Consider the following 13,480-nt stretch of genomic DNA (forward strand, 5'->3'; position numbering starts at 1 on the left):
CTCTTTCTATTTTCAACATCCTTCCAAAAATTCTGGAAAGAATCTTGATTATGATCACTAAAGACTTCATTGGAACTAAACTAGTATTTTAAAGTTTAACTCCTGTGCTTTGAAAGGAAAAGCTCTCCAGATGGGACCGCATAAAATTTATGTGTACCTAAAATATCCTAAACAAAAGGAAAAGGTAAACAAACCAGGAATGTATTTTTAACAAGCACAACAAAAAGCTATTAAGCTTTTTATATGTAAAGCACACAGAGAAGTCAGGAAGAAACACCGTACTCATGACAAACACGTATTGAATAAATGTATGAATATACGAATGAATTAATGAATTAATGAACGGACGAAGAACAAACAAACCAAATGGAAATCGTCAAAAGAAATGTAATTACAATTCACAAAGAAGGAAGAAAACAGATAATACACAATAAGACCCCAATATCACTAGCACTCAAATCAATGCAAAAGGAAACATGACCATCATGTAATTTTAGCCTATGGAACTGGCAGGGGTCTTTAGTGGTGACATGCCGGGGTGAACGTGGAACCAGCAATGTGGTCACACTCAGGTGGTATTGGTACCAGAGGAACTGGTACCGCTTTTCTCGAATTTTGACAACATTCAATCTCTGAGAAGCCTCCCTACCAGTTGGCCCAGTGATTCCACACCTAGAATTTATCCTGAAGAACTGTTTTCAAAGACAAGCAGGAATCTACGGTAAAGACATTCACCTCTGCGTAAGGATAAATGGGGGTGGGGGTGGGGATGGAAAGGACCTAAATATCTAATAGCTGAGGACTAATTAGCTTACGGTTTAACCGCAGGGTAGAAGGATGGGGGGGGGGGGGGGAGCCTAGGAGGCAGGGTGAAAAATTGGAAGCCAGGTACCATTTCAACTAAGTCTAAAAAATAGAAAACCTGGTAGGAAATGCACCCCAGCGAGGCAGATGCTTTCCTGGACGGGGCTTTCCTTTGCTCGGGAGCTAAGCTCTCCAGGGTAAGCAGGTGCGCTCCGGGCGGGAAAGGAAGAGCATGCGCGTGCACATGCAGACACGGATGAGGGGCCAGGCCCCGGAGCCAAGAGAGACACCCGCGTGCAGGTTCCTGCGGGGCGCCGGGAAGCTCGCACACGGTGCACGGACAGCAGTGCCGCGGGGCTCTCTACCTTTTCACACAGGGCAAGCACAGTTCCAGCCTGGATTATTGCAACCTGTTCTTCGTTTCTCAAATTCTACAACACAAAAATGGGGGAAGGGCGTTTTACACTGGACCCCACATCCACGCGCAGGCTGCGCTGACCGGCTCTGATGCCCGGCGGGGAGGCGACCCCGGGCCCGGCCTCCACTCTCTGAAGGCGCTGGCCTTGAAACGCAGCCGTGTCCTACCTGGGGCCAGGCCTTTTGGAGAGAAGGGCCAGTCTGAGCCAATCTTTAAATGAGGGCAAAAAGACCACGATCTGATGTCGGGAATCTTGAGGGATCCCGGTCTCTCTCTGGGTGCTTGTTTGTGCGCCCTTGCAGGAGCAAGGGAGGAGCTAAATCCAGAAGCTAAGTCTGGAAGACCCCCCCTCCCATCCCGCCCCGAGACACCGCGACCCCCCTGTGCCAGCGTGACCCACCCCTGCCCCTGACAGCGCCACCCGCCTGTGACAGCACCATCCACCAGTGACAGCGTGATCCACCCGTGACAGCGCGAGCCACTCGTGACTGTGTGATCCACACATGGCAGCGCGAACCCCCCACCACCACCCCGTGACAGCGTGGCCCGCCCAGCCCCGCAGGGGGCACGGCCACACAGAAGCCTTACACTGCATATGTCAGATCTCTTCAGTTAGGAAGAAACCAAACCAAAAGGGAAGGAAAGGCACACACAGCACACCCAGGTGGAGACAAGAGCGCGAGCAGAAGCCGGCCGGCATAGTTACCCCGTTATCGCCAAGGATATCTAGCTTCTTCATAAGTTCAGAAACATTCACATCCTGGAAAAGATTGCCAACGTTCATTTTGCGGGAGCTGCCAAGCCCGTGCAGACCGGTCTCTAAGCGCCGCGGCCTCGTCCGTCCCTCTCGCCCCGCACCGCGGGGGCCAAGCACTCCTGGCAGCTCCTTCGGGGGTCGAGGGAGAGAAGGCAGTGACTGCCACTCATCCGCCGAGCTTTCCAGAAAGGCCCGAGGACTTGCGGGGTCAGGAGGACCCCAGCCCACAGCCGCGTCTCCCACCCCCTCACTCACTGCGCCAGGCTGCTGTGCTCATTGCGGTTCTGATGTCACCCCCATGTCACGCCAGGTCACGTCTCGGGGTGGGTGCTGCCATTCAGACCTCACACGCGTGAGACCGCGGCTCCGAGAGCTCACAGCCCGGAGCTGGGAAGTGGCTGAGCTGGGGTGCGCCCTCAGAGCTGCGTCCCACGGCTCTGCCCTTTTAGCACGGGCACAAATGGAGTGACATTTGGTGACCCTCTGAAAAATGAACTCTGGCTTTCAAAATATGGTGGGGGTGGGTGGGTTGGGCTGTCTCCTGACCATCGGTTCTATGTCTGGCACAAAGGCACAATCCCCCTTTACTAAAGGCCGAGCCTGGCATTGGAGTGGGCCCCTGGCGGTGGGTTAAGTGGAAGCACCCCCCAAGCACGCTACCTTCACTCCTTCCTGGTGACAGAACAGTTGGAGAGCGCTGCTGTTGTTCTCGGGGAAGGTGGTGATTTGGAGGTTAAATGCTGGCGACCTCCGCTCTCTCTCCTGGAGAAAAGATTTGGTTTAAAAACAGAACTTTATTGGATTATTTACCACTTGCCATTTTTTCCCACGTTACGCAGCAAAAACCAAGGCATTCCAGTTGGCAAAGTTGTTACTAAAAGGCGCACAATTCAGACTCCCATCTCCTGGTCTGCGAAGGCCCACGCCGTGGTCCCGGCCTCTGCCACACACTGGATCTCCTGTAGAAATGTGTCTACTTCTTACCTACTCAGCTAGGAAGAAATGGTTAAAAAGGTGTCTGGTGTTCACCTGCTGCGAGATGGAAGCCCACGGAACCACAGATCATCATTCAGTTCTCCATTAGAACAAGCGCGTGAAATCTCAACAGACAACACAGGTACCAGCTACCATGTGTCCCGTGTGGCACATCACTCTCTCATTGAATCCTTACACAATCCGACATAGGCATTATCGCTTTCATTTCGTAGACAGGGAGGCTCGAGGGGGGTCCGTCCTGGTCCCTCACTACTGGGCGGCAGGACCAGGACACAAACCCTGGATCCACTTTGTCTTTTTTTTTTTCAATAGAATCTGCTGACTTTGTTAACAATTTTTTTTTGAAACGTACGAATACATCAGTGATCATTCTATCCCTTCCTGAGGCTGATAGTCAGATTTCCACTCCTGAGGAAGGAAAAAGCAAGAATTTTCCCAGAAGAGGTGCTTATTAATCATACATAAAGCGACACGTTTAAAAAAAGGAAAAAAAAGGACAGGAGAAGCCCAGTGAATTATAGGGATATATTACATAGATCTGCCTTTAAAACTTGAGCGACAGACAGGCTAGCTTTATGGCAAGGCCAGCAGAGAAGAGCTTTCCACATTATACCTTCAGATCAAATTGCTTTTATTTTCTCAAAATGACAGTAAGACAAGTAAGCATGCTTTGGACCATTCCTGCAAAACCTAGTGACAGCTTCCATGGGTCTCTTTAGTCACTCCACTAAGAAATGTAACCAAATGAGCACTAGCTTGGATGGTGGGACCTAGCTCTTGATAAGGCTAACAGAGAGAGGAAGGGGAGCCAGTCACTCAGTTAACTCCCCCAAAGCCCCACCTGGCTAACCTGGTTTGAAGCTACTCAGGGGGAATAGTTTATTCCTCTTATTAGCCAAAAAGACCAAAATTCACCGTGGCTTCCTTCCGTGGATGCCTTTCTACCTACAATCCTTAGATGGAGTCTTCATAGAAAAGGTGACAATGGAAAGCTCATATTTGGTACGAACAAAAGTCAGAAAATTGGTTTCTCATGGCTCTGAAAGATGGTGGAGACAAAGAAAACTCTAGCACACTGAGCAATACTCATGGAAATCTCATGAGAAAGACACGTGACAAAGTCCTGTGAAAGGCTTCCTCGCTGGCCCAGGTGGGCACAGTGACCTCGCTTGGCTTCCGACTCCTGCTGCGTGAACGGAAGAGCCCGTTCGCGCCCAAGCAAGAGTTGAGTAGCAGGGTAATACTTGGTTTGGAGACATTCAGGCCATAGGCCATGCCAACACAACAAAGGACAGGATGGTAAGTTCTAGTGTAAATAAGAATAACGGAAGCCAGGAGGAGGAAACAGACCCAGAGGGACACTGGTGTTGCAAGGGTGCTTGCTTTTTCCTGCGGGATCCGTGCATGCAAAGGCTTCAGCAGAGGGACAGCGGGGCCGTGACAGGTGCTCAGAGAAACGGGTCACAAACGTAGCTGATGTTTCAAATGTGGATGGTTTTTAAATGGCAACAAACAAACAAAAAGAGTATGAAGTAACGTGGTAGCAACGCAAGGCAGTAACACACCCGAGGCAAGGTCTCAGTGGGAAGCAGGAAAACCACCACTACTCGTAACGCTGGATCCAGCTCTGTACTGGGAATGTCACCAAAGGTGTGGAACGTGATTGCTACCCGCGAACACCGTTCGGTCTCCCTCTGGGCTAAAGAGCGGTTTTGAGTTGCAGGTCGAGTTACAAATAGCAAGTTTTCAGCGCAACCCTGCTGTGACACCCAGGCCTGCATTCGCTGGACAGGGAGCTGGAGCGACCGTACGGGTTTTCTCAGACACCTATGCAAATAGCTCCCGTCCCCCTGCTTCCTTACTTACCTGTGTTTATCTGGGCAAACAGAAAATGGGCCCACCTAGCAGTAAACACACTACAGAGTCGGCTGTGGGCCAGGTGGGACCCTGCTCTTTCAAAAGGAGAGATTCCTTGCATGCAAGGTCACTTAAAAAGGTGTGTTATTAATTGCAACAGTGCTTCTGTCCGGGTTTGCAGAATGCATACCAGGTGACTATGCATGCAGGAAAGAAGTAGTTATGGAAATGAAACACAAATAAAAAAGGCAAAATATTGCAAAAACAAATTATTTTATTAAGTGCAAAACAAGCCGTAGGCAATAAATAGATTAGCTCTGGTACATGTCCAAAGACTTCGGTGAGCATTCTCTCCAGAACATATTAAGGCAGTGAAATTATTCTGAACATACAGATTTAAAAAAAAAAAAAAAAGGAGGGCGGAGGGAGGGGGAAAGGAAAGAAAAAAAAGAAAAAACAACTCTACCACGTCCCTTTACACATGCTGGAGGACATCTGGGAGCTTTACATGAATTTCAGTTTGGGTTCAAAGAGAAGGTCTGCTCCGTTTGAGAGCGCACAACAGATAGAGTCTCTTACTTCGAGCTCCAGCACTCGGAACTCTAGCAGCTCGTTCTGGTCCTTCGCATCTTGCATTTCATTCTTCAGCTGGCTCTCTTCCATTTCCAGTCTGTAAATCTAGAGCAGATGCACCTGGGGGTTAGCAGGCGGGAGGACCACCGTCTCCATGGGCACCGTGGGAGACGCGGCCTACTCAGTGCACCGGGGCCCGGGCTGGGGTGGAGGCGGGGGTGGGGGGGGCGGTGCCCATTCTGTCCCTGCAGCCCCAGAGCCTGGCCTGGAAGAGGGGCGCCTCAGAGACTTGCTGAATAAATGTCTGATGGGGAAACTGAGGCACAGAGCCATGGAGTCCCTTCCTAAGGTCAAGTGTGAGGGAGGCAGGGGTGCATCATGAGAGCTTCTGATTCCAAAGCCTGCGGGGTTCTTTTTGCATTGCATGCTCTCCAGGCCCCCAGGGCGAGCCCTCCCAGACAGAGTGGGACAAACCATGGCAGGAAGGCACACGCTGCTGTCATGCTGCCGGAGGGCTCAGGAGAAGGCTGAGTGGAAGCAGCTCTCCTGAAGGTACAAGTCCATCTGGGAAGGTGGGCTGCCCAATCCGGCACCCGCCACGAGACCCTGGAAAAGCACCCTAATGGCTCTGTGCCTCAGTTTCTGTCCAAGGAGCATAAAGCTGCCCCCACTCCCCTGGCTGCAGCCGGGTCCAAGAGAAGGCATGCCACCTTATCGAGGGCTTCCAGGCGGCACAGCTGCCTTTGCCTCTCCCTCCTCCTGCCTGGAGAACCACAGGGGGTTCTCCACTGATGGGGGCTGCACCCCAGGGGACATTTAGAAACAGCCTGTTTTCCCCAGGGCTCTTGGAATTTAGTGAGCCAGACCAAGGGTATGAAGTGCCTCCCAAGGCACAAGCCCAGCCTGTGGGGCAGTGTCAGGTCCTGTCTCAGTGCTCCAAATGCTATAGGGAGACACAGGGCAGTGAGCGGCCACACAGCTGGCCAGTGATAGGGCTGGGGCTGGACTAAGACCCCCTCCCAAGAGTGCAAGGCCTGGTTCATCCAGGGCAGGCATTCTAGGATGCTCAAAGACTAAAGCCCAACCTAGGTCTGTCTGGTTCCACTAGTATGGAAGGTTCCAGAAAAAGCAAACCTATATGGACAAAATGCACAACAGCAATTGCCAGGGGCTGAGGGGTGGGAGACAGGGAGGGACAGAAGGGACCTTTAACGGGAGCCTGAAAATGTTCTAAAAAATTGTGCTGTAGTAATGGCTGCTCAACTCAGTAAATTTAGTAAAACAAAACAAGTCCGAATTGTACACAAATAAGAAAAAAATAAAGCTACGGTCTGGTTCCAAAGCATTTAATCTCCTCCCCATGCTCTCTCTCAAGAAGAGTCTGGAAAGTTCCATGACCACAGAAGGAAGACAGGCTCAGCTTTGCCATCGCCATGGCCTCCGGTCCACAAACGAGACTCTGACAGCCGGAGGGCCTGCCCAGCTTTTTGGTCTACACCAGCTCTGAGGCCTCCCCCCAGAGGACAGCATTGGGACCAATGGCTGGGAAGCCTGAGGAATCGGGCTCTGACTCAAGGTGAGGGACAGGTCTCTCCTCTGAGAGTTGTTCAGGACCTGGAGGGCTGCCCCAGAGGCACTGCGGCAGACCCTGCACAGCTCTGTGGACCTCAGAGGTCCCCGACAGTCTGGGCTCGGTGATGCTCTGAGGGGCGGTGACTGGATCTCTGCCCACATACCTTTTCCAGCAAGTCCTGGTTTGTTCTGATGAGCAGCTGCTTCTCTTCCACCCACTTGGAATCCTAAGAGAAAGCACTAAGTATGTTCACAGTCCTTGAAGCAAACAGACAGCCAAAGAGCACAGGCAGTGTCAGCGACCAAAAAGCAATGCAGAGCTCTCAGTGCAAAGGTCAGAGAAAGGGATGTGGCTAGAAAGACTCCATCGTCCCTCTAAACCTTTACACCCCAAAACAAGAGCTGGCAGGTTTGTGGGGCATCCCTTCCCCATGGCTCATGCTCCCCAAGAGCGCACAGAGTTCATGCCATGAGCATCCTTGACAGGAGCCACCACAGAGGGGCCGAATCGGCCCTGCAGACCCATGCTGGCTTGCTCACCACGGCCCCTGGACTGGCACCCAGGGCACACCCTGAGGGTCTGCCCCACAACCACGGACTTGGCATCATCACAAGGACATGCTTTTGTGCATTCTGGTCCCTCTGTCCATGATGCCCTAAGCACATTTCTTTGCCTGGTCAGGCCCTATCCTGGGAAGTCCTGTGAGCACAGGGCACTAGGTCTGTTTCCACTGTGGCATCCCCAGCACCTAGCACAGGGCCTGGCACACAGCTGGCACTCAATAAATACTGGAGGATGGATAAATGGATCAATGAATAGGTCAAAGAACTTCCTTCCTCCCTTTTCTCAGCTCTGATGGCCTCCTGTGCTTCCTTCCACCCAATATGTATCACCCTGTGTTGTCACTGGGTTGACATGTAGGACCCACGAGGCTGTGAGTCCCTGTGAGGACAGAGCCTTATTCCACTCATATTTTTATCTGGAGCAGCTGTCCCTTCCATCTGCATGCACACAGCCCTTCGCAACGTGACTTTGGAGCTCCACCCAGTGAGCAATGACAGCTGTTTCTCTGACCCTGAAGCTGCACTTGGCTGTGGTGTGCTTTGGCTTCTCGGATGTTAGCAAATGGGACTCAAACAGAGTCTTGAAATGTGCACATGCAGTGAGCCCTGCCGTTTCTTCCTGTCCCCAGACCACTAGGCAAAGAAGCCAGGTTAGCTTCCTTGAGAATAAGAGACCACGACTGTGATCTGTCCTGTCCACTGGCACCAATGCCCAGACAGGACAGAGAGACCATTGCAGGCCACCTAGCCCCAGCTGATGTGTTGGCAAAGCAGCCTCTAGAATGACTTCCGGTGAGACCAGCAGAAGAACCACACAGCTGAGCCTAGTCCAAGCTGCTGACCCATGGGGTTGGGAGCAAATAAAAAGTTTATCATTTTAAATAAGGTTTGGGGAGGTTTGTTACACAGTGATGGCTAACTGACACATTTTCCCTGCACACCTAGCACAAAACCTGGGGTGGAGCAAGGGCTCTAGTGGGTGCTCCTTGAACAAACTCCCACTTGTTTTGACCCAAACTGGCCCTTCCATGCAGCAGGTGCTGAGGGCCAAACAGCCCCACAAACACAGGGCCGGCATCCTTGGGTAGGAGCGAAACTGAGTTGAAGACAGTGGTCAGGTGACACATGAGCTCAGCCTCGAAGCAGTGCCGAGGTCAGTGGCAGGTAAAATAGGAGTTTGAGAACAGCCTGGTCTCCCACCTGGGCTCTTCCCTGGCTGCTACTTCTCCCCATTTCTGCTTCCTCAGTGTGTAGAGTACTATGATCACCCCGTTTCAAAGATGAGGAAAAGACACAATGTCAGCTGCACAGGTCATGTGACACGCAGGCAAGCCTGTCGTAGGGTGTGTGCTGTTTGCCACTCCCCTGCCTTGGTGGAGCATTCTAGGCCACAGTGACGGAAGCAGCACCCAAGGGCTGGCCGCTCGCCTAACCGCTTGTGCACACAGCCATGCTGCAGCGAGTGGCTTCCTGGGCCTCTTGAGGTCTGCTTACTGGCAGCCTGCCTTAATTTGAATCCTGGTCACCACCAGAGCCCTCGTCCCACTAACCAGACCCCAGGCAGAGTGAGTTCTAAGGCACCTGTTGAGAATCTCATAGAGCCCCTTCCCTGAACACCCCTCCAAGCCCCCAGGTGCCAGCCCAGGACCTCGGGGAGCCCTCACCAGACATCCTCAGTCCCCACGGCCTGCCTGTGTGCTGGGGCAGTGGTGCCACGAGACACTCCACCCAGCCCCACACAGCACTTGCCACCCTCCCAGTTAGGTGGGGCCACGTGACCGTTCTGGTGAAACGTGTGGAGGCAGCAAACCGCCTTCTGCCCTCCTCCTCCCATGCAGGATCCCTAAGTAACCGCATGGAGTGGGCGATCCCCTGCCTACTGAGCAGGAAACTCACTGTGGTGTGCCATTTACAAATTCTGGTTATCTCTTACCCCGGAAAGAATGGCTGACCTTAGTGTGATCTTCTGAGAGGGTGGCCCTCCACCCAGAGTCCTCCCTCCATGGTTGTCCCCCAACCGAGGGCACAGGTCTGGGTCTGGGCTGTGCCTCCCAACTATGCCCTGCTGTCCACCAGGTCCTGTCACACTCAGAGAATGGACACACGGAGAAACCCAAGGGCCGGGAGTCACAGCATGGAATCCCTAAGCATGAGCTGCAAGGGCCAGCTCAGTTTCCCATTTAAATCTTTGATAAATGCAAAATACCATGGACTTTCTTCAGAGAGTTAGAACAAATTATTTTAAGATTTGTGTGGAATCAGAAAAGACCCAGAATAGCCAGGGGAATTTTAAAAAAGAAAACCGTATCTGGGGGCATCACAATGCCAGATTTCAGGTTGTACTACAAAGCTGTGGTCATCAAGACAGTGTGGTACTGGCACAAAAACAGACACATAGATCAATGGAACAGAATAGAGAACCCAGAAGTGGACCCTGAACTTTATGGTCAACTAATATTTGATAAAGGAGGAAAGACTATCCACTGGAAGAAAGACAGTCTCTTCAATAAATGGTGTTGGGAAAATTGGACATCCACATGCAGAAGAATGAAACTGGACCACTCTCCTGCACCATACACAAAGATAAACTCAAAATGGATGAAAGATCTAAATGTAAGACAAGATTCCATCAAAATCCTAGAGGAGAACACAGGCAACACCCTTTTTGAACTCAGCCACAGTAACTTCTTGCAAGATACATCCACGAAGGCAAAAGAAACAAAAGCAAAAATGAACTATTGGGACTTCATCAAGATAAGAGGCTTTTGCACAGCAAAGGATACAGTCAACAAAACTCAAAGACAACCTACAGAATGGGAGAAGATATTTGCAAATGACGTATCAGATAAAGGGCTAGTTTCCAAGATCTATAAAGAACTTATTAAACTCAACACCAAAGGGATCCCTGGGTGGCGCAGCGGTTTAGCGCCTGCCTTTAGCCCAGGGCACGATCCTGGAGACCCGGGATCGAATCCCATGTCGGGCTCCCGGTGCATGGAGCCCGCTTCTCCCTCTGCCTGTGTCTCTGCCTCTCTCTCTCTCTCTCTGTGACTATCATAAATAAATTTTAAAAAATTTAAAAAAAAAACCTCAACACCAAAGAAACAAACAATCCAATCATGAAATGGGCAAAAGACATGAAGAGAAATCTCACAGAGGAAGACATGGACATGGCCAACATGCACATGAGAAAATGCTCTGCATCACTTGCCATCAGGGAAATACAAATCAAAACCACAATGAGATACCACCTCACACCAGTGAGGATGGGGAAAATTAACAAGGCAGGAAACCACAAATGTTGGAGAGGATGCGGAGAAAAGGGAACCCTCTTACACTGTTGCTGGGAATGTGAACTGGTGCAGCCACTCTGGAAAACTGTGTGGAGGTTCCTCAAAGAGTTAAAAATAGACCTGCCCTACGACCCAGCAATTGCACTGTTGGGGATTTACCCCAAAGATGCAGATGCAATGAAACATCGGGACACCTGCACCCCGATGTTTCTAGCAGCGATGTCCACAATAGCCAAACTGTGGAAGGAGCCTCGGTGTCCATCGAAAGATGAATGGATAAAGAAGATGTGGTCTATGTATACAATGGAATATTACTCAGCCATTAGAAACGACAAATACCCACCATTTGCTTCAATGTGGATGGAACTGGAGGGTATTATGCTGAGTGAAGTAAGTCAAATCGGAGAAGGACAAACGTTATATGTTCTCATTCATTTGGGGAATATAAATAATAGTGAAAGGGAATATAAGGGAAGGGAGAAGAAATGTGTGGGAAATATCAGAAAGGAAGACAGAACATAAAGACTCCTAACTCTGGGAAATGAACTAGGGGTGATGGAAGGGGAGGAGGGCGGGGGTTGGGGGTGAATGGGTGACGGGCACTGAGGGGGGCACTTGACGGGATGAGCACTGGATGTTATTCTGTATGTTGGTAAATTGAACACCAATAAAAAATAAATTTATTTTAAAAAATCTTTGATAAATGATGGCAGCTTTTCAGATTCATGTCAAAAATGATGTTGGTCACCATTTTGCTTTTGGAAGGGTCTCCCACTTTTGCACATTTGGCCAACAAAGAGCAAGTCAAGTGAGAATTTCATAGCACATTTTGGTTTTTTAAAAACCCTGCAAATAGGTACCTCAGGTAGGATATTCTCACCTGGGTTCTGCTACTATTTTTTCTCTAACGACTCTGGAGCAAACCACATAGATCCATTGAGGGCCCCCCTTGGCACCAAGGCCACAGGGACGGCACGAGGGGACAAACATGCAATTACCATACACTCATTTCTGCTCACCTGTCCCTTTTCAACCAGTAGCTTCTCCAAGTCTTCAATTTTGGCCTGACACCTCAGCAAGTCAGCTTGTAGCTGTTCCCGAGTCTGAAACAAAAAGGATCAGAAAGTGAGCAGGTCACCGTGATGGGCGATGGGAGCGGCAAGGACAGTGCTACAGTCTGGGCCTTGGAAGTGCGTCTGTGTATAGGAGAAGAGGTCTGAAGGCGGCCTCCCCAGCTGCATGTAGGTACTGTTGCCTACACATATATGATTTTTAAGAATGGAAAGGTCTTGAGATGTCGTTGGCTCTAACCCCCCTAGTTTTCTAGATAATGACATGGAAGCCTAGAGTAGGGGTTAGCGTCTTTAAGGGAGTGAGTGAACCAGAAGCCAGACATGTCAGGGCTCCCCGCCATGGCTTTCTGGTCAAGTTCAGTGGCTGCCTTTACCAACACTACCAGGCATGTTTTGTGGACCTTTTATCACCTACAGTAAGGGCTGAAAAGCCAAAATCCCTCAAGAACCAGGCCGGTTTGTGATTAAGGGAAGCCATCTGCGTGCAGGGTAATAGAGGGCGGTGAGGACTGTGGCACATATTCCATCTCAGGGGAAATCACCACCTGGCTGCAGCCAAAGCTGCTCCCACATGAAACAGGAAGCCTGTGGTTGCCAGACTGAGCATGTTTTGAGCTGCCGAGAGAGGTTAGGAACCTGGATTTCTATGTGAAATCTCTTAACTTTTAAATGTTGGCAACTGAATGTAACTTTCCATGAAAACCATATAATTCAGCCCAAACCGAGCCTGGACCTCTACCTCCTCTGACCTGTAGGTTATAGGCCAAACCCTTCACTGTGGCACTAGCAGCTTCCCTCCCCACCAGCCTCATCCACCACCTCCTACCTCATGGGGCTGCTATTGGAATGAAATGGGGAATGTGTCGAGGTAAAGCACTGGCACCAGTGGGGTGCTCTCTGGGAGTCCCCTCGCTTTCAGAGGAAGGGGAAGGGAGCTGCTGATCCATGTGACTCCCGCAGGCCAGATCAGGGCCAGTGAGTGGAAGTTACTGGAAGGCAGAGCTCAGCCCAGGAAAATGGCAGGCATGGCCCCGACCTGGGTGGCCAGCAGGGACCGGAGTGCCTTGAGGGCACACCCCTCGACAGTCCCTGCATGGGCTCTGTGGGGGTGTTCACAGGGCTTTCTCAGCCTAGGAGGGGGAGGTGGGTAAAGTCTACAAGGCCTCCACATCTGGGATTTCATCGCTGAGTCTTAACGTCTGAATGCATTCCTGTGTGCCAGACGACTTTATCATTTCTCTTGGCAACTCCTGCCGTCACACTGAGGATGGAGGGATAGCACCTGTGGGGGTCGCCAAGGCCTTGTTAGGTGCCCCCCAATGCCCCAGAATCCCCTCCCCATGTGTCACAGGCAGGGCCAGCGGTCTGCGCAGCCCCTTGGGGCCCGTTGCACTTACCCGGGCCTCCCTCTCGGCATCCAGCGTCCCCCCGACCTGCTCCTGAAGCAGGGCATAGGCCCGCTGCAGGGCCTGGTACTCCCTGGTCAGTTGACAGAACCTCAGGTCGGCCTCCTCCCTGGTTGTCGTCTTAGCATCATGGAGAAGAAAGACATAACAAAGCACGTGACTCGGTG

General features: G+C 51.1%; 1 protein-coding gene across 5 annotated transcripts in view; it reads right to left on the reverse strand.

Moving 5' to 3' along the window:
* Window positions 1–13,480, reverse strand: part of JAKMIP1 (janus kinase and microtubule interacting protein 1) — a 142,161-nt gene that overhangs the window by 24,218 nt on the left and 104,463 nt on the right. For 3 of the 5 annotated variants that reach the window (XM_072737807.1, XM_072737809.1, XM_072737808.1), the window contains 4 exons: window positions 13,305–13,433; window positions 11,854–11,937; window positions 7,142–7,204; window positions 5,089–5,510 (listed from right to left, as the gene is read on the reverse strand). In XM_072737807.1, coding sequence (XP_072593908.1) covers window positions 5,337–5,510; window positions 7,142–7,204; window positions 11,854–11,937; window positions 13,305–13,433 — 450 coding nt within the window. In that variant the 3' untranslated portion in view covers window positions 5,089–5,336. Of the gene's footprint in view, window positions 1–1,169; window positions 1,236–1,928; window positions 1,983–2,639; window positions 2,742–5,088; window positions 5,511–7,141; window positions 7,205–11,853; window positions 11,938–13,304; window positions 13,434–13,480 lie in introns of those variants that run through there. The other 2 variants (XM_072737805.1, XM_072737806.1) reach the window with 1 other exon arrangement.

Source organism: Vulpes vulpes, chromosome 14 (genome assembly GCF_048418805.1).
Source record: "Vulpes vulpes isolate BD-2025 chromosome 14, VulVul3, whole genome shotgun sequence".
Lineage (NCBI taxonomy): Eukaryota > Metazoa > Chordata > Mammalia > Carnivora > Canidae > Vulpes > Vulpes vulpes.